Here is a 21,039-nt window from a genome sequence, read left to right as displayed (position 1 = left end):
ACCTGAGGGAAGCATTTCAGCCGAAAGCAGTCATAATGGTCGGCTGAACCTGCGTGTAATTACAGCTCAGGAGATCGTCTCGCAGTCACCTCACCGCACGCCTCCCTTTTCTGTTTCCTGTCAAGAACACTTCAACACTTTCATGTGTGGACTCGCCCCCTCATGAACTACAGAGGGTCTGCAACCAAACCTCAAGCTTGTGGAGGAGAAAATTAAACACTGATTAGTCTTTAAACAGCTCTGTACTTTCACCCTGCTTCCCTGTTGTGTGTGTGTGTGTGTGTGTGTGTGTAGCTCTTATGAAGCAGAATAATAATCAGGTAAAGACAATTGGCCTGCAAATGCAAGCCAGAATTGATCTAAATGATACTACAGACACACTCTACAACAACTCTCCGTCTACTATGGGAGACCAAAAAAGTGCAAAATGTATTACAATATGGTTACTATAGTACATTTCATCAGGATAGCGTTGCTAGGAAACAACTTGGATCCAACATGACTTCCTATAAAATGTTCACATCATTAGGAAAATGGAAACTGGGAATAAACTTCTATCCATATTTGAAACTGAAAATCTTTCCACTGTTATTAATGCTTCTCATTGATGTCTGTGGTGTGTGTGAGTGAGTGAGTGAGTGTGTGTGTGTGTGTATGAGAGAGAGAGAGAGAGAGAGAGAGAAACAGTAGAGGTATTGAACAGTTTCTGGGATATACAGTTCAAGAATGAAGTGGAGATCCCAAGACTAGTTAACCAGTGATGACCTGGTAGGTGCAGGGTGTTCTGTATCTTTTAATGTGCGATGTAAAATATGCAATGGCAAGCATAAAATCACCTTGTGAGACCAGTAAATGTGGTTTATTTCCTCTGGAATAAGAGAGATTAGCAGAAAAATGCAGATTTTCTACTTTGTGCAGCTCGGTGAGACTCCATGACAGCCTTGAAATAGGCCTTTCTGTAACTGTGTTCCCTGCTATGAGATTTCAAAATGTCTGCTGTGAATCAGATTTTTTTGAGAACAATAAAGGAAAAAAGGTGATGTTGTGAGGCAGTAAAGATTCGGGTTAGTTCATTAACCAGAAATGAATGAGAAACATACAAGTTAATATCTCTAATCAGATTTCAGTCAAATTCAACCTGGGTGTTTTTACTACAAGGTTTCCCAATATTGTTGATAATCAATGACAATAACAATCAATCTACATGTCAATTGCAGGAGTTCTTCTGTGGCCGCCTAGTGGCTGAAAATTTATTAACGCAACTTTAAGGTTCGAGTAAGTTTTATATTTTCAACTACGTTTTTTAAGTACAGATAAAAAGATCAAAACCAAGTGCTTATTATCATTTCAGGAAAACTAGTTGGTCAAAGCCAATTAATCAACAGGTCATTAACTGGTTAATTTGATTTGCGTATCTTGCTATTTGCAGAATTTAGGCTTCACAGTTAGTATTTTGATGGGTTTTCTAGTTTGTAGCATTTTACAATGACTGTTGTGGAAAAAGTAAATTACAGGTGAAACATACAACACACACAAACTATATAAAACACCTCAATGTAAAAATACTCCATGATAAGTCTGACATTGATAGTTCAGGCCCACAGGTTGGGAACCACTGGTCAGACACCGATGTAGAGAAACATTAATGGGGTAGCAAGAGGGGTGGCATGGAGACCTAAAGGGGTGACAGAAATATATGCTGATTCAACCACAAACAATCACATATATCAATATTCAGGTTTATTGCCAAGTAGGTTTTCTCATACAAGGAAGTTGCCTGGATAAATTGGTGCAATATAACTGTATGGATGAAAAGTAAAGTCCAAGAGCCTCAAACCGGAACTAATGTAACAGAGTTAGTGAGTATGTGAGGTCAGGGAGCACTGAGTTGATCTCTGTTGGTTCAGTCTCTTGTGGGGACAGTGGAGTACATGTCACAGTTGACCCAAAGGGGTTGGCACAGCCTCCGTGTATGTGCCTCATGCCGGTGGCCAACAGGCCTGACTGTATTAGGAGAATCCTCCCTTGTTTCTGGAGCAAGAGGCGGGCCTTTGGAAAGCAGGAATGTAACGCTGGAAGTTTTCCTGCAAGCTCCCCTTCACATGTGGAAGAGCGTCCGTCCCGCGCCTCAATATGGACATGTGGCCGCTGGTGCTCCTGTTTGTCCAGCTCTGCTTCTGCTCCGGATATGAAGGTAAGGACTGACAATCACTCTCATTCACCTCTTTGGACAGTGTTAACCCCCGCTGGGGCCAGGATGACTTAATAATCGATCTTCTCTTCAGGCTGGTGAAAGCAGAGTGGGATGTGACTGGTTTTGAGGCTGGATTTGAGATTAAACGCTTGGTGTTGGGAGAAAGTTTTTTTTTCTGTGTGTGTGAATCACTTTTTGTGCATGCTGCATTTGAGGCTGCTGGTTTATGGTGAACCGCGTTAGTGTTTACGTGGAGGGGGTGGATAGCGGGGGGAGTGCAGTGTGCATCTGGGGGACGTTTCCCTGCACAGAGCACACACTGTGGCACTAATGAAAGCCTCTGCAACTACAGTGTAAGTTTAATTCTCCTCGCCTCTTTTAATGCTTCCACCAAGAGCGACCTGTTCTACAACTCTTTGAATTAAACTGCTGCAAACGACATTCACATCTTATGCTGGTCTATATTTACAGTACTTTACTGAAGAGTTTCTGTCCTGGTGTTGGGTAAAAACAGAAGGACTCTCTTCTCTCTCTCTCTCTCTCTCTCTCTCTCTCACACACACACACACACACACACACACACACACACACACACACACACACACACACACTGAAGTAGAGCTACAACCTTTATATTATGAGTAGACTGACTGAAAACGAATCTGCAACTTAATATTTGATATGTATTATTTTGATAATCGATTTATGGTCTAAGTCATTTTTTCAAGCAAAAATCTCAAACATTCTCTGCTTCCAGCTTCTCTAATGTGAGAATGTGCTATTTTTGCTTAGTTTCACATCAGTATGAATGAAGTATCTTTGGGTTTTAGACTGTTTAACAACAGTTTTGCAACAGTTTTGCATGTTTTATTAATGAAACAACTGATCGATGATGAAAATAAGTTAGTTGCAGCTCTACTGAACTAAAGTAGAGCATCCGACATAAGGAAACATACAGACTCTCCAGATAGATGGAGCCAGACAGAGCAGGGCCTGTAGCCTGCAGTGAGGAGCTGAAATGACTTCAAAGCTCAAGTCTGGATGGAGTGTTCAGTGGTGTGTGTGTGTGTGTGTGTGTGTGTGTGTGTGTGTGTGTGTAGTCACAGTGGCAATGTGCCTGTAGATGGTTTGAGAGTGGCTCACCACTGCTGTATGATCATACAGGCTGAAACATGAACGCAAGCTGCAGAGCAGATTTACACTGACAGACTAAAAACTGCCTGTCGAGCTGACAGTGAGGACTCTGCTCTGTACTTATGTGTGTGTGTGTGTGTGTGTGTGTGTGTGTGTGTGTGTTTATGAGGAGTTTATTTTACAGGGGTGTGTTTATGTTTGTTCTGCTGGTCAATTAGCCCATTTATCAGTCGAGGGTGCATGCCTCAACATTTCGTGGCAGCGCAACCAGAATGAAAAGCTTTGAGATATGGAGTCTTTTAAAGAAACCTTTTAAACAGTGAACATCTTTAAGCAATCTGTTCTGCATCACTTCTCACAGTTAAACCCTTTGTAGGAAGTATTCGTAAAAGCCTGATCATAGTTTCCATGATGAGTCTTGTGCTGATGTGAGTCTGGGGCAGATACATCCTCCACACACAGGGAGTAACTGGGGGAAATGCACCATCACTCCAATAAGTGTACAGCTGTGTCTCTGCCAGAAAAAGAAACAACAAGGTAAATCCTGAAGCGTTACTAAGGAAAACCTAAGGAACTAACAGTTCATCAATGAATCGCTGTGTTACTAAATGAGCTCAGCTTGCACATTACACAATTCACAAGATCCATAATTAATACAATGATATTGATTAGTGCAGCTTTAAGAACCCACAAACAAATGATGTATCAATAAAACAGTGAGCAATGACGAGTTTCCAGCTGTGAATCAGCATACTGAACACTTTCTAAAAGAATTATTAACAATTAACTCTGCTGCTAACAACTATTATTAATTTTTGAGTCTCTCAGGTATTGTTCTTCAAGTGACAAGTAGCTACTGAGCCTTAATTGGAAATACACTATTAGTTAATGAATCACACAGTCCAGAGACTTGTTAAAGCACATTTACAAATCAATGTTAATAATTGAGCAGCCATTGTGATTTACGTAGTTAATTAATATCTGTATTAAATGCAAACAATGGGAACTCTGGCTTGTGTTTTGGTTCTGCACCAGACTCTACAAGAGTTGTTCAGAAGTCTTTAATTGCTACTCAGATGTTAATGGACACTTAGGCTGCACAATTAGTCGAAATATTATTAAAACTGCAATTCGGCCAAATTCAATATCCAAAGCGCAAAACCAGCCAATGTTTTGATGAAGGTAAAATGTGACAAACAGAATTATAATGAAGTACTGTAGTGCTGCAGAGATGTCTACAAACCAGTCTCTCCAGATGTAAGAAAACATGTTTGTTTTTATTCTTAGTTCAACATTTGTCTTTTATGTACTTGAAATCCCACGAAAGAGTGCACCAATTGTTATTTCTTGTCTTTTTTTGAAGGGAAGGTTTGGATGAAGCAGCTTAGGTTCCTGTTTTGTTTCCTGTAAATGTAAAATAAAAGATATTGTACTAGATTTAAGGTTAATAATTAAATAATTACCATAGTAAACATATAATCATAATATATGTATATAATACTATATATTAGTCGTAATGGGTTCATACCTGGCTGTAAAGTGTTAATAGATAAAAACAGAAGCAGCATTTTGTTCCTCAGGGTCAGACACTGCTGATGTGATTAAGAAACCAGCAGCAGACGTGTTAGTATACAGTTTAAATGGGACGGAAATCATTAGTGCTCCAAAAGGAATTATGTAACTCCATAATCATGGTGTGTTGAATTGAGCGATAAAGAAATGACATCCCATTTTATTTTCTGCTCTCTTCTATTCTGTTAGCCTGTAGCAATACTTCAACATTTACAGGGACTGAGCATCCATATAATGACAGTTTGTATTACAGGCCCGCAGAGAAAAGCTAATTGGAATATCAGGCTCTGAAAATTGAAGCTCATACACTCCCAGAGGTTTGTGAGGAAGACAAGCTTTTACACTTCTTGCACTGTTAACACTTTGACATCTTTCTTGCTCCTTTGAAGTCGCAGAGATAAACAGCAATATGATGCTGGCTTCATCTTGTTGACATATTTATTAGTTAAGATTACAGACGAGTCCCACATCACATATTCTCTGCTTTGGATTTGTTTGAAGCTGGAAAGCTTTCATAAACAAGGACAATCCAGGGCAAAGCAAACAGCAGTGCCAGCAGTTTCAGGCCTGCACCAGTCCTACCTACGCCACCTATCGGAAAGAAAGGTAACAGTTTAGATATGCGGGTTAAGGATGGTATCAAAAGTGGGTATAGTCATTCATTGCATAGACCAAAGAAGATTTTTATTTCTGGTTGGCCAACAGTGACTAACGTGTACAACAAATGCATGTCAGTGTCTCTTTCTCTCACCCTGCAGGCTATTTTTTCACGGGGATGACTTCACACGCCACAAAAGGCTTGTCCATGCTCTGCAAAATGTTAAGAGTTTTATTTAAGTACGTTTTCTGCTCAATATAGAGAAATATACAGAGGTCACACACTGCCCAGAGCGTCCTCGTATGTCCTCTGTCCGGGTTATTTTGGAGGAGGTCGTGGCTGAAAAATAGGAATGCAAGAATATATTGAGACAATTAACAATAAACTGACTGAAGCTTCGGTTCTGTCTTGCATGTTTTTGTTTACATATTTCTTGTTTATTAGTTAAAACGACAGAATATATTAACATTAACATCATCGGAAAACCCAAGTAATTGATGTTTATCAAAGACAAAATTATAGCAGTTGCTCCAGGAAGTTGCAAATCGATTTCAATTTTTAATGAATAATACAAAAAGTGGCTAAAAACAGCAATATTTTAAAAGAAAAGCTGCCGTGAAATCAGGCTGCAACACACAAAAAAAAAGCCACTAGTTGAATTGTCTGTGAAGATTCTCAGTCGTTCAGGTTGCAGTATATCTACAGTAGAAGATAAAGGCAGCTGGACTGCAACAGAAGTTTGGGGAGGGGGCTTTTATTGCCTTTAGTGCAGCTGAAGAATCACAGGAAAGGGGGAGAAAGAGAGATAGAGAGGGGGGATGAAACATAGCAAAGGGCCACAGGTGAGAGTTGAACCCATGGCTGCTGCAGCAGGGACTTAACCCTGGTACATGGATACCAGTTCTACCAGGTGAATTACCAGGACTTTATATCTGATCTAGTTTACAGTATATCTGATCTAATGCTTCTGCTTTTGAAACAATATGGACCATATGCTGGATAGAATAATTACCATTGTCCTTTAACTACTTGAGGTGTCTAGAGTTAATTTTCCTCTTGTATGTCTCTGTATTTCAGTCCTTATAAATTTTGGTTTGGTTGTTAAATGTTGTGGATGTGGATATGAGTCTGTCAGGTTACACAGTCTGGTTACATGAAATTGTTATTACAGTTATGTTTCTTTTTCTTGGCTTCTTAAAAACTATATATGGAATCTGTGACAGTTATGTGGGTGTTACGCTTGTTTTCCAATGATATAAGTGGACAGGTGGCATTAAAAAGTAAAGGTTTTAACAAAAAAACACACAAAGAAAACAGCAGCTTTAAAAGAGAAAGAAACTGCAGCTGTAACACCCATTGCCTGCAGGTGGCGCTAGTATTCAAAACTACAGCAGCTTTTACTTTTTTCCTGTAGGAGGTAACTACATTTTTAAGTGTTAATGCTGCTGTTACTGTTTCCTATTGTGCAGTTTGGCATGTATGCAATGACCCTTGTGGTAAGTCTGCAGCCTGCTGAACGTGAACGAGTGAGTTTGTGAGCGAGTTAACTTAAAATCCTTTTCAGGTTGATTTGGTGACACCCGTGGTTGTGGTGTAACACTACAGCAAACACTCCTTGAGTGGCAGAAGAGCAGCTGTTGTATCTGTTTGCATTGCAGCCAAACAAACTCAATGTTTTAATAAAGACATCTGCCCTTATTTCATCATAACATCAGCAACCACGGTCTGATTTCATGCTGCACACTAACCCTAACGGGAGTAGTTTTCCACCCAAACAGCAGGACACAGTGAAGCTGTGACCTTGCTGAGGAGTTGTAAGTGTTTAGGATGTCACTTCTGCCTGCTTCTTACTCCATTACTCCAATAAAAAATTTAAAAATGATCCACAGAAGAAACAATAGCCACATTTTTGATGTACGATTGCAGTTGGGGTTAACCGCACTGATAAATACGTTGTGTTTCCTGTGACTGCTTCACAATAAAAGTCAGCCTGTGTTTTGCCAGTTGAATGCTTTTAATGTGAAGCAGCTGGAGATGGAAATATTTGCTTTGAATTATAATTGTAACTTAATACAGCTCTGACACTGTTAAGAGAGTGAAAAGTAAACAGTGCAGCTGTTATGAATTATACAAAAATATTTGGATTAAGTTTGTGCATCGTTTTCTGTCAGTCTCTCTTACATGTGAAGGCAACTTGAATCCAGAGCAGGATGGTAGACTCCGCCACTTAACTTCTGTATAGAGACTGGGATGGGAAAGACTTTATTGAGACCAGTACCATTATTTATTCTGGTTATTGGTCATTTGGTCTGGTTATTCTTTGTCAATTCACTTATTGATTCCTGATCAATTTTCTGTGTGGGGAAAAAAGTAGGCCTGCACAGGTTTTTACCATCAATGCAACTGTTTGAACACAGGGTAGACAGTGTTTTTTAGTGCTCAACTGTCAGGAAAACATGCAGGTATTGATAAAAGGAATTGATTGAAGCTTGGTGACGTACGATTCTGATGGATCAGATCATTTGGAACCGGTTTTCGATTCCCATCCCTATATAGAGAAGTAATTACAGAATATGAATACAATAAATGGTGTTACGGTAGTATCAAAAATGTCTTAAGGATTTTAACTTTAAAACTTTCTTCAGTTGGGTGATTTGTATCTGAAGAAGAGAGAACAAGTAAATCTTTGTTTGTGGTAACACCTGACAGCCGATTTAAAAAAGCTCCCATTTGCTGTGGTGTAAATTGTTGTATCCTGTTTGCCTGGAATGGCTGCAAGTTGTTACAGAACTGATCATTTTTCTGCCGCATTTGACTCTAAATAATGTTCATTTTTACGGACACACACACACACACACACACACACACACACACACACACACACACACACACACACACACACACACCTGTAATTACTTTTCCATACCTTTCTCTGCCTGCCTCCTTCCCCCCATTAAGAAGCAGACACTAAAGTTTTCCCATTGGACAGCAAAATCTGACTCACCCAGTATGTGGGTTTGCTCTGTACAATCCATGTGGTGTGATCTGACTGCTAAAACCTCAGAGCTTGTTGTGTGTGAGTGTATGTGTGTGTATTAGATGGCTTGTGGCATTTTGGTCCAGACAGCTTTTATTAAACTGACAGAAAAGCCATGATGAGAAATTTGGGGGGGGAGGAGGACGTGAGATGTGCTCATAGTATCGGGTTCAATGACCAACATGCGGCTGATATATGAAGCTGCAGGAGGGAGAAACACTCCTTCACTTGTGGATCCTGAACAGAGGACACATTCACACCGGGGTTCATAACATCTCAGAGCCAAGGCTAAACACCCCTCCCCCTGCTTTAACCCCTTCCTCACCTCTTTCCTCTCATTTTCTGTAAGGCGCCCTGACTTGCTCCCCCTTCATCCTCTTTCCTAAAACAATCCTCCTTGCTCATCACAATTCTCCTCACATTGGTGTCACCCAACTGTGTCCTCCACCGGCTCTGCAACTGCCACCTCTGAGAAAATATCTAAGTTCTTTTTGGATGCTCTGAGTGATGTGTTCACTTTTAATGTTGACTTAAAATGGTAAGTATCATCTATAGGAGCTCTTTTGGAACAAAAAGTTTCAAAATAGTTTCACTCCTTCCATTTCTACCAAATGGCAGTAGAGAGCCACAACAAATAAAAAACCTCCACTGGATTGAGCAGAATGAATCTTTGTGTTAAACAGATTCCTTTATCCAACCCAGCTGGAAAAGAGGATCTTTTGAGACTTATTCCTTGTGCATGTGGTCTGTCCAAAAGATCCATATCCCCCCCAGAGTCTGGTTCAAATGAAAAGTTAAGCAATATGTTCGAGCCTGTTCTTGGTGCTGTTTTGCACAGGTCAGCCCAGGACAATGCTTCCAAACATTGCCTAACATCTTGGATGCAGCTCTTTTCGTGGTATTAGTTGCTTTTTCTTCTTTTCTTTCATCCCCAGGGTCAGGACAGTATGCCTACGGAGATGACGAGGACTGGTATTCTCGTAGATATAAAGGTGACTACATGCTCAGTTTGACACCGCCAGTACATGCACACATGGAACACTGAGTGACTCACATTTTAAATTAGGGAGGGATTCATTACGTCAAGATCAAATCTTTGAGCATTTATGAAGTTCCTCCGGTCTTAAAGACACAGTGAAGGTGTCATTATCTAAACAGCTGCAAGAGACAACCTGGGAATGAGAACAGGCTTTCACACGTGTAGGAGTGGTGATCTATGGTGGCTGCGAAAACTCACTACAGTTCATTCTACGGTAACAAAAACACAAAAATTCAGTTTCTGCCAATAGATCCTCTTAAATGTTACACATGGCCCTTTGAATGAAATATGATACAGAGCTCAGGGCCGTTAGCTTGTACCCACACCTCTCCCCAACGCTGATCAGAAACAGGAGGGCGCCGGAGAAATAAATTAATTAAAGCAAAACGTAAACAAAACAAAATGTTTCTGCTTCACTTTCAAACATGACCTGTGACCTCTGTTAGCCGCTACAGGCGTGCTAGCTACTACAACCCGCTAGCTTGTTGCTTCAAATAATATTTAATTGGATTCATTTGTATAATAGTAATTAACATATTTTAATGTTTACTATTACTACTCTACAATTACTATATAATGCTCATATTGATGACTTGTGTGTGTTTGACATATATTTCAAACACTCTGACCTAAGATCCGTTTGCTGCTATGACCCACGATCAAGTGTGTAGCTAGTTGCACCAAATCCCATTAAATTCATTTATGTACACCAAGTTCAAGATGTTTCAAAATTATTTCAGTATTTTACAATAAAATAATAAGATAATAGGGGGAATTTGGGTTAATACCATAATGTTTATATGGTACATAACAAAATATATCTGGACAGCTAACACAGGGTGACAGGATTACAATTAGAAACATTTATTTTTGTATTTCACTGAGTCTCTAAAGAGTAATAATTCAACGTCAGTCAGTTCAGCCAGTTTTGTGAGCTGACTGAGTTACGTCAAAGTAGCTTCCAGCTTTAAATTCGGGGTCAGTTAGATGGGGAACATTATCGTCCAGGCCAAACCGAACTCTCCCCTTGTGTAAATGCTCAAATGTAGTATTATTTTCTCTTACTCAGTGGTTGTAGAGACTTTGCCAACACACACACACACACACACGCTCAGAGCGAGTGAGGGAGGATTGCTGTGTAATGAATACTCGTTTTAATTCCAACTGGAAATTAGCCTAAACTAGTGTGTATTCTCCTCTCCAAGTGTGTGCTTGGATGTGTGTGTGTTGGTGCACAGAGCTGAGTGTTTGACTTGAGCCAGCAGGAAATAAAATGCAGATTTTGATTTGCCTGTAATGGAATAAAAACCTTGCGGCCCCTCAAACTTGGCATCAAACAACAAATTTTTTTATACAAGGTTTTAGAGATGGGTAGAGGTATCCGCCATGGGAGGAGAAAAGCTGAAAACAAATGCCGTTGTCTGGTCTTAAAGGAACAGTTTGACATTTTGGGGAATGCGCTTGTTCGCTTTCTTGATGAGAATTAGATGATCAATAACACTCTCATATCTGTACAATCAAATATAGTATATCTACAGTCAGGAGCTATCTTAGCTGGCTCTCCATCGACCAACACCTCTAAAGCCAATAAAGATGACTATTCAATTATTATATCCCATTTGTTTAATCCAGAAACTCAAGTAATCTATAAAGCTATACTGCACATTCAGGCACATAATGGCTATATTGCGTTAATTAGTGAATTAAGATCTGTTTCACCCTGCTTCCAGTATTTATGTTAAGCAAAGCTAAGCTGCTGTTAGCTGTAGCGTCACATTTACCATACTGACAAGTAATTAGTATTAATCTCCTCATCTGACTGTCCCTTGAATGAGGTCCTTATTGTTCTGGGGAGTAATATGTCTGTCATCAGTCTAATGTCATGTAAGGGACGGACTAATTTTTGGAGCGATAGCGCAACAAAAAGCTAATACTTAAAGTCAGTACGTGCTAATAAAGTGCTGCACTCATCACAGACCTTTATCTGTCACCCTATCACACACATTCAGAAACCTCAGAGCTCTCTACACATTATCTGTCTTTTGCTCAAGTGAGACACTGTTGGATTATGGGAAGTCGCAGATAAGGTAATGAGAAATCCACCGCATCTGTCTGAACTCAGATGATGGGTGGGTTTTCACACAAAGTCTTTCTCAGCTTCAACAGTCTTCAGGTAAGTGCTTATTATTGAATACCGATATTAACAACAGTCTCTCCCTCTCCAAAAGTCGTACCGTATAAAAAAACAGAATTGCCTTGATGCACTGAAGAAAAGGTCAGCGCAGTTATCTTTTGCTCCATTTGTAGGGACACCGTGGTGTGCGCCCATTAAGGTGAAACATGGTGACGTGAGCTGTCGCACACCCAGAGGAGAGCACTACAGGAACGTGATGGGGACACGCTGCAAAATCCGCTGCAAGCAGGGATACGAGGCCCAGAGCTCGGAGGTGGTGTGTATGGCCAGCAAACACTGGTCCTCTAACTACGCCTGCAGAGGTAGGAACTGACCTCCATCTGAACACGAACACACATCCACGCATGCACCTACATACTATGCCTCGCGTGGATTCCTGATTATAGTTCTTACATTTTTGAGCAAGTTCATTCTTGGCCCAGGAAATAATACGTCCACTTGGATGACTTTGAACCACATCTTCAATCAGGGGAGAGAGTTTGGATATTCTCCAGAGGAAGCGTTTTAATTAATTAAAATTGCCTGTAGCTGATGTTTAGGATTTTAAAAATGAGTTCATGTTTATGCAACAAATTTGTAAACAATTACATGGATCAATTTCTTCTCCCTGAAGTCTATTCTTGGCAGGGTTTGAAATCCCCTCTGAACAGTAATTAAATAAGATACTAATGGAAAATTATTGCCACTAGTACTACTGCTACTGCTGCTGCTGCTGCTGTTGAGGTTATGCTCTAAAAAGCTAGTTTGTACAATGTCGGAAAACAAGTGTTTATTTCTGTTTCGAATGGCTGCGCTCAAAGATGGGGTGAAAACATGGCTGTTGTAGAGAGGCCATTGTAATTAAGATTACTACCATTACTACTACTGCTATTATCACTGCTTGAATCAGTTCAAGTTCCTAGACAGTTTAGTGTTAATCAATTAGATCAGTGTAATTAAAAACACTGCATTATTTCCAGCATATTAAAGAAGACCAACGGTGAGTGGTTGAGATCAAGATTGACTAGTAATCATTCCTTAAGTCAAAGAAAGCCTTCCATCAACACTGATGTTTCTCTGGCAGAGATCCGCTGTCCCAAGCTGAACATGCCGGCTAACGGTGGCTACAAGTGTTCGGACGGCTCCTACTTCAACTCTCGCTGTGAGTTTTTCTGCTCCCCTGGATTCAGTCTGAAGGGCCAAAAGACGGCAACCTGCCAGTACAGCAAGGTGTGGAGCGCCGGGGTCCCCACCTGTGTCGGTAAGACTGCGTGTGTGTTGTTCTTTCATCTCCCACAGAGAACTGGAGCCGGCAGACTACTTATCTGCATTATAAAAATCTATGTAACAGGTAATTTACTTGCTTAAGACATAATGTCAGCTGCAGACTCCTGGAAAAAGGTCTATGACGGAAAGTGCTCCTCATAATAGAAGGTTACGTGATTGTTGTTTGGATAAAAAACAGGCCTCATGTAGACATGTATATATACACACACACATACTGTGGTTCGTCTTTGTAGCGTCTGAGCCTGAAAATGACTCGACTCTATTTTATCATGAAAAGCTGAGTTATAAAGCCTGCACTTAGTGGATCATATTAATGGCTGAATAGTCTTGCGACCTTGGTGACGGTGAACAAACACAGTGTTTGTGTGTGTACAGACGCATTCACAGGCTATCTCGTCCTAACAGTGCTGTTCATAAAGGGACATTGAGTCCCCAACGTCTGTCTGTACGGACAGATTCAGCCTTTCCTCAGAGTAATGATTCACCTTACTTTTTCATTCAGCTTAAAAATGTGTCTCTGTCTTGATCATTAGACTCTGAATACTGTGGGAGAATGAAAAGTCCAGGTGTTTTTGTTGTAAAATGGTGCTGCAGGAATGTTGTGTGGAGGGAGCTGCTATAACGACAGAGTGGTTTCTTTCTTATGTTAAATATTTGTTAAAGCTATAATATGTAACCTTCCCGCAGTAGAAAGTCTAAAAACACTAAACCTATGTTATATATTTTTTGAGTCGTGTACTTCCATTATCCACAATGTTTCCAACAATGTTCAAACCCAAAGAAATCTCTCATTTTATTCAGGTAACGGTGCGTTTCAACAGCTTCCCCTTTGTGCTTGTGTCAGCATTGTGGTTGTCATAAACTGACTTTTTATCCAGTTTTAAGCACAGACCCCCTAGGGATAACAAATACCATATATACCAAATACTTAAAGGTTTTTCTGTTTGATAAAACCAGCGCTCTGAAACAATGATTGTCTAATAATCGCTCAGCAACTGTAACCAGTAACAGCCGGTCTGTGAAGCTTTGGTTTTCTTTGTATGAGTTTAGAGTGGAGTCTTCTTTTAGCTTTTCTAAAACCAAAAATCCAACAATGGATTGTGTGTTTATCTGCTCTAATGTGACTGCAGTAGTTAGCATTTATGGCTAAATAGCTTGTAGCCTACAGTAGTACTTCCAAGGCAAAAGAGCATTATATTTGCCAAACCTAAAAGTCTATAACGTTAAAAACAAGAATAAAAGCTACAAAAGAGAGTTAGGTTGCAACAAAATGACAATCTGATCTAACATTTATCTGTGTTATACTTTATAATATCAGGAATAACTAACGTTTCTTCTTTTTTTGTTTCTTTTTTTGCCATTTCTTGGATGCTGACTCTTTGTCTGGGACATTTAGCTTGAGCCTTTTAATGTGATATCACCTCTGTTGCAGTCACGTGCATATTTATTTATTTATTTATTTATCTGTTTCAAGATTCTTGTTTTAAAATTAGACTATAAAAAGTCAGCTGGTGGTAGCTTAATTAGCACGCTGTCCACAGGTGATCAAACCTGTCATTGACTGGCTAGAAATTAAACGCTGCCTTTATCTACTTCTGTCTGAAATCATTATGACCCATTGTTTCATTCTTCATTTCTTTCGTTCTTTGTTTCTTCCTCTCTCTCTGTAGATATGGATTCTCCAAAAATCAAGTGTCCTAATGTGAAGGATAAATGGGCAGAACCAGGAAAACTGACAGCGAGGGTAACCTGGGACACTCCAGAGGGTGTAGACACTGCAGATGGCATCCTCACAGAGTCAGTCTCATCTCCACCACCCTTTTTGTTTCAGTGCACTCAGTCTGTTTTAGCCCCGTAGGTTATCCCACCTGGAGCAGAGAGATCACAGTGAAAGATTAAAACACAGTCTATCTTTTGCAGTGTTATCCTGAAAGGGAAACCTTCAAAATCAGACTTCCCAGAGGGGCTCCATAAGATGTCCTACACTGTGTTTGACCGCGCAGGGAACAAAGGATCCTGCCGCTTTACTGTCAGAGTGCGAGGTGAGAGCTTCTAAAAGCAGAGTAAGACACAGAAGCTTTTTGATAATCTGTGTGCCGCAGGATTTTCGGTAAGACTTTCTTTTATAGGTTATATCCAAGAAGTCTCTCCTAATGTGGTACTAATAATGGGAAAAATAGATTACACCTTGTTACACCTCTAATTTATTCTAACCTAGATATCTTTTAGTCTACAGGCAAGAGTACAATTCAACATAAATGGGGTATAACCACTTACTTGGGTTTGAATGGAGCTTTTTGCTCATGGATACTCCCACAAGTTCCCTAAAATTAGTACCAAATTACATAGTTTTTCTTTTTCTGGAAAGTTACTAGGAAATTCTTTGCAAATTATGGACCAGTAAAATTAAACAGTACCACATTTTCTGGCCTTAACTGATACCTGTAGAAAATTGTTTTGTTGCAAGGAGGTCAGAGGTTCGTCACTTCTCCACAAATGAGCAGGTCCTCCCTCCCTGTCCTGGTGACCTTTATTGACCTGTGAAGTTCAGAGTTTCAAGTTTACAGTACAAGTTGTGACATAAAATAAATACAGCCCAAGAGTGTAGCAAAGTCAGTGGAAAATATATCCATATAACTTATATAACTTATATTCTTTGTCAATAACATCATTGCTTTGTTGATCACAATTCCACTATTTGGTTCATCAGCAGGAGCTTTTTTCATTTGTTCACTTCAAGTATCCACCTATGTGTGGTCATGTGATATTTTCTGAATTTAAAAGTTTACTAGGAAGTTATGGTGTATTCGGTGTAGAAATACAACTTTGAAAGGATGCAGCCTGTGAGTTAAGACATGATAATGATAAAGAAGTGTGAGCTTGATTCTTCTAGTTCAAGGCTAGAGAGTCAAGTGATGCATTTACAACTCTACTGTCTGCATGGCCAAATTGGTCTTAGATTTATTCAGATTTATATATGAAAGCCCCCTCATTGTTTGCTAAATCTGGTCACAAGACCAGAAGATGATTAGCATTCATCTGCTTACACAATCTTTAATTTAAAGTTTCTATTTCATCTGATGTAGATGTACTTTATTTAGAGTCTACAGTCACACTAGTAGTTTATAGACTGGTTCTAGAGGTTGTAATCAAGCACAGCAGAACTTTGAGCTACATGCTGATGAAAAGCAGATATAAGGTTTGCTATGTTCACCATATAATTAGTTTAGCATGGTAAAGCTGATTAAAATAAACCAAATTGGACAAATTTGAATTTTAACTTGATTGTGGTGCTAGTTGAAAAGTCAGGAGATCACCAGAAAATACATTTCATCCTGTGGATTAATCAAACTCTTCAAACTAGAATTTCTATTTGTGTACACACATTGAATGCCAATCTTCCTCTTTTTTCTTTCCTTTAGTTCCACCTTTCTGCCTGTTACTGATGTTTTATATTTAATGTGGCTCTCTTTCTATGTAGTGCGTCGCTGCAGCCCACTGTTTCCCCCAGACAACGGTTATATGAAGTGTGACAGTGACGGAGACAACTACGGGGCCACTTGTGAATTCACTTGCACAGGTGGCTACGAGCTGCAGGGCAGCGCTGCCAGAGTGTGTCAGTATGGACTCACCTGGTCTGGCACAGACACAAACTGTGCACGTACGTATTTACACAAACAAATATTTTATTTTTTTCTTACTTATTTATTTTGAATTGCTCATAGTAGTTTGCAAAACCAAATACTTAGGTATACATAATATATAGGATTTAGTGGCATCTAGTGGTGAAGTTGCAGATAGCAACTAACTGAACACTGCTCGCATCTGTATTTGATGACTTGGGAAGGGCGACGTAGGAAAAACTATGGTGGCCAAATGCAAAAGGGCCTATCTATAGCCAGTGTTTGGTTTGTCTGTTCTGGGCTACTGTAGAAACAAAACAAAAAAACAAACTAAAAATAAAAGACGACTCGATAATAAGAATAGATGATCATAACAACAGTGTTGCATTATGACCCAATGTGAATATTATAATATACATTTTTCAGTTTCATTTTGTTTTGTCTGTAGTTTCAGTCTGTAAGTATGTTTTTATAAATCATACACTTCCCTCGGTCTGCTTTCCCATTGTCTTGGTACATGTAGTATTAATTGACTTGGTGTCTGTCCATTCTGGCAACAGTTTCCATGTTTCACTCTCAATGTGTCGTCTGAGCTCTCATTTATTTTAAACTTGCTCAGTGCTGTCCTGTGCCATAGCAGTCTTATGTAAAGTGTGCCTACCTGTGCTGAACTGGTTCCATGTGAGAAGCTCAGTGGAGGAGAAAATGGGCCTCTCTGCTATCCATCGATTAGAAAAATCAATACTGGAGGCCCCTCCATTGAATGTCTGTATCTGTGAGACATGAAAAAGTAGCGGATGGGAGAGACTGTGTTGCAGCTCTTGTGCAACGGACCATCAGCAATTTATAGTCAATGTTGCATGTTCAGTTCACTGTTAAATACACTGCGATGGTGCACGAGTTTCCTGTTTGATTGCATCTGCTCAACAACCCAAAAGAATCATGAAGCTTCTCACTGTAATATTGTGTTGTATTAAATCTTGCACTCTTGTACAGTGCGTCATATCTTATATCACTTAATTGTACATTCAATGTCATCACAGCCATGAACATTAACGTGGGAGTGCGTTCGGCTGCTGCACTGCTGGACCAGTTCTATGAGAAACGACGGCTCCTCATTATCTCGGCCCCGACGGCTGCCAATCATAATTACCGATTCCAGATGACTAACTTACAGGTGAGGCATGACTCTCAGGGAGAACATGAGTTGTGTGTGTGAAGCAAAGGAGTGAAGAAGCGTTAAAGAGTCAATACTTCACTTGATCTCCACTGCTGCTCACAGACAACATCGCATCTTCTTCTCGCTTTGCTGCCTAAGTGGGACAAAGCTGTGAGACAAATAAAAAGGGGGTCGGAGGTGTCCAGATGAACAGAAAACGTTGAGGCGATGAATAAACGATACTGACACTGGCTTTGATAAGACTATTCTGGGGCTGGATGTTTCGCCGGCCTGTCAGGAAACATTAAGTCAGAGTTGTCTTTAAACGCCGGGCCTCTCAAAGTGACTGCTTATCAGTTGACAGTGTGTGGACAACCTGAGCGACCAGCCCTGCTAGTCAGCTAGTTATCAGGGGTTTGTCCTACTCAGAGCTGAATTGATTAGCCGATTAGTTGGTTAGTCAACAGAAAATTCGTTATCAATTATTTGGTAATTGGTAAATTTCAAAGCAAAAATGGCAAAAATCTTTAGTTCCTTCTTCTGTATGTGAAGATTAGCAACATTAGCAATTAGTTTTTTCAAGATACAGTCACATATTTACTGCAAACTGCTTAAAATAATGTTAATGCAGTGGCAGATTTTATTTTCTCTTGCTTTAGTTTAGTTTTTTTTAATACTAAGGATACTCTGGAAACAAATGTCCCCTTTGGGCACAATAAAGTCTACCCATCTATTCCTTGTGTCACAAATCTGCAGTCAAGCACGCACAAACTGTAGCTGTAGTCGTACATCACTGATTCATAACTTGTACCCCAGGGGGTACCTATATTGTGGAATAGCTCAGCTAATTTGAAAAGATATGATTTTGGTATAAATATATATCCACAAACTTTCTCTCTTCAGCAGATGAATGTGAAAACAGCCTTTTAGTTTTAGTGTCAAACTCATACATCATTCTGCTTAAACATCAAGGTGGAGTAAGAATAAGTGAAACACATTTCTGAGCGGAGGTGGACTTTAATTAAACATGAAACTAAGTGTTAGTTGCAGCTCTTGTGCTATTGATGCCAACTTTTGTTGGCATCGATAGTTTTATATTCTTTTGCCTGCACAGGAATCAATAACAAAGCAATAAAGCAACAAAAGTTATAGATCAGTCTCTCACTCTCTCTCGCTCTGTATCTTTCTCTTTTTCTGGGAACAGCACGCTCAGTGTGGACTGGACCTGAGGCATGTGACAGTAATCGAGCTGGTTGGGACTTACCCGGCTCAGATCGGCCGAATTCGACACATGCTGCTGCCCCCAGGACTGGCCCTGCAGCTCAGGTACACAAACACACACACACACACACACACACACACACACACACACACACACACACACACACACACACACACATACACACATACAGTTGTAACGTGTCTCTGGCTCATTCCAGCTGCTTACTGAGCTGATGTGTGTTTCCTAGGTTACAGCTCCAGATTCCTCAAAGGTCTTTCCAAATGGTGCTGGTAGACAAGCAGGGCATGGACAAGCAACGCTACCCGTTCCCGATCACAGCGGCTGAGTTATTCACCACCATCGACACCTTCCCCCTCCGCAAGGATGAGATGGTGCTACAGCAGGAAGCGGGCCAGACCTGTCAATCATAAAACCATGGACTTTCAGCTCATCTTTGATCCTTTTCCTCCTTGGTCACAGCAGACAGGACCTACTCATATCTTCTGTTCTTCTGTCCACATGTCACACACTCCTACCTGAACTCATTTAGTCCTGTCTCCAGAAGGTGTGAGTGTGTCTGTCTGTCTGTGTGTGTGTGAGTGTGTATGTGTGTGGGCGCTGATCTGAAGCAAGATTTATTAAAAGACGTTATTAAATGGAATGGGTCATACAGTACATTACAATCATATTGATTCCTGTGTCTTGTCTATCTGTATGTTTTATTATTATTAATAATATTTTCAAAAGCAGAACTATGTTTTACTATTTTGTACAAAAAGTCTTTTTACTGTATGAACTGGAAAACTCTTCACCTGTCTAATATTTATGTCTCACACCTCCAATAATGATGTATTCTGACACTTTATGGAATACTGCGTGTGTTTTATGTACAGGACAGGACAGTGCTTCGGCTCTGTTTGTACACTGTACATCTATGTCTGATTGTACAAGACACTGATTAAATATGTCTATCATTGAGGACGTGATGTTCAGTGTGTCAAAGTGAGTGCAAGAGATGTGCATGATTGTTTGAGGACAGGTTAAGAGAGACGTTGAAGATGGAGGAAAGGATGGGCTGTAAAAATCTCCATCTTTATATTCTGTTTCTGCCAATAGGTCCTCCTAAATGTTATACACTGGGCCCTTTAGTTGGTAAGTATGTTTTTTTTTTTAAGATAGAGACACTTAATTACTGGAAACAAACCTCTTTATCTGGTAGGTATTTTCTCTTGCAAGTCCAAAGAGATAGTGGTGTGCTCAATCGGATGTACTCAACAAACACTGCTCGTGAAGGAAAAGCACTGAAATCTTGCAAAAGAGCAAATTTCAGACAGACATTTACATGTAGACGAGCAGGGTGTAATGTTGATTTTTGACAAATTCAAAAAGAAACAACAAGGGGACGAATGAAGAGACAATACCTGAGCCTGATTGCATAGTGAGTGTCATTCAGAAAATACTTCCCCAAAACTCACACACCAAAACATTTAAAGACATTTTTTTAGAATAAAATGTAAAATATAAATACATTATTTCTATTTCACAAAAAGTGTCTAAAAGCAATTTCCTCACTCAGACCTAGTACAAAAAAGGCAAAGTAGTATAGTAGTAAAAAGTATTCTCTTGAAGGACATCTTTACCAGCTGTTTCTGTGCAAAGCTAACTAAAACTAAAACTTAAAATAGGGTTGAGTCTCCCTCTCTTGTTGTGTCTTGTTACATCTGTTGTGTGTGATCCAAAATAAGTAAGTAATTCCTCTCTGCATTAAAACTGAAGTAACTAGCCCGTAAGGAGTAGAAAGTACAGATATTTAAGTAAAAATGTAGGAGGTAAAAAGTAAAATAAATAATTATACTCATGTAAAGTACAGATACCTGAAAAAAACTACATGTACATACAGTAACAAAGTATTTGTTACTTTCACCTCTGTGGATTAGATTCTGTTTTTTTATTTCATGTTTGTGCTCAGAAGGTCTTTAAAAGTATTTTGTATGTATTAAA

General features: G+C 39.7%; 2 protein-coding genes across 3 annotated transcripts in view; both read left to right on the top strand.

Annotated features, from left to right (window-relative positions):
* Window positions 1–9,092, top strand: part of rpl24 (ribosomal protein L24) — a 73,772-nt gene extending 64,680 nt beyond the window's left edge. Inside the window, exon 6 of the mRNA XM_051404685.1 lies at window positions 8,976–9,092. Within this exon, the coding sequence (XP_051260645.1) occupies window positions 8,976–9,077 (102 nt within the window). The 3' untranslated portion in view covers window positions 9,078–9,092. The remainder of the gene's footprint in view (window positions 1–8,975) is intronic.
* On the top strand, window positions 2,043–20,016 carry srpx (sushi-repeat containing protein X-linked). Of its 2 annotated transcripts, XM_051404678.1 has the most exons (10): window positions 2,043–2,194; window positions 9,471–9,527; window positions 11,882–12,070; window positions 12,832–13,008; window positions 14,705–14,831; window positions 14,955–15,076; window positions 16,516–16,695; window positions 17,701–17,834; window positions 19,021–19,142; window positions 19,286–20,016. In XM_051404678.1, the coding sequence occupies exons 1-10, from the start codon at window positions 2,134–2,136 to the stop codon at window positions 19,467–19,469; spliced, it is 1,353 nt and encodes a 450-aa protein (XP_051260638.1). In that variant the 5' UTR covers window positions 2,043–2,133; the 3' UTR covers window positions 19,470–20,016. The 2 variants fall into 2 exon arrangements, with proteins under 2 accessions (XP_051260638.1, XP_051260639.1); XM_051404679.1 differs by lacking the exon at window positions 9,471–9,527 and having other exon boundaries at window positions 2,059–2,194.
* Window positions 20,017–21,039: the final 1,023 nt, after the last annotated feature.

This window comes from Dicentrarchus labrax, unplaced genomic scaffold, assembly GCF_905237075.1.
Source record: "Dicentrarchus labrax unplaced genomic scaffold, dlabrax2021, whole genome shotgun sequence".
Classification (NCBI taxonomy): Eukaryota; Metazoa; Chordata; class Actinopteri; family Moronidae; genus Dicentrarchus; species Dicentrarchus labrax.
This window is presented reverse-complemented; position numbering and strand designations above follow the sequence as displayed.

Excerpts from the sequence above, each read along its gene's own strand:
- srpx (XM_051404678.1), top strand. The coding sequence starts at position 2,134 with ATGGACATGTGGCCGCTGGTGCTCCTGTTTGTCCAGCTCTGCTTCTGC. Across the intron at positions 14,832-14,954 it reads GCAGATGGCATCCTCACAGA|TGTTATCCTGAAAGGGAAAC; the intron begins GTCAGTCTCATC and ends TATCTTTTGCAG. Across the intron at positions 15,077-16,515 it reads CTTTACTGTCAGAGTGCGAG|TGCGTCGCTGCAGCCCACTG; the intron begins GTGAGAGCTTCT and ends CTTTCTATGTAG.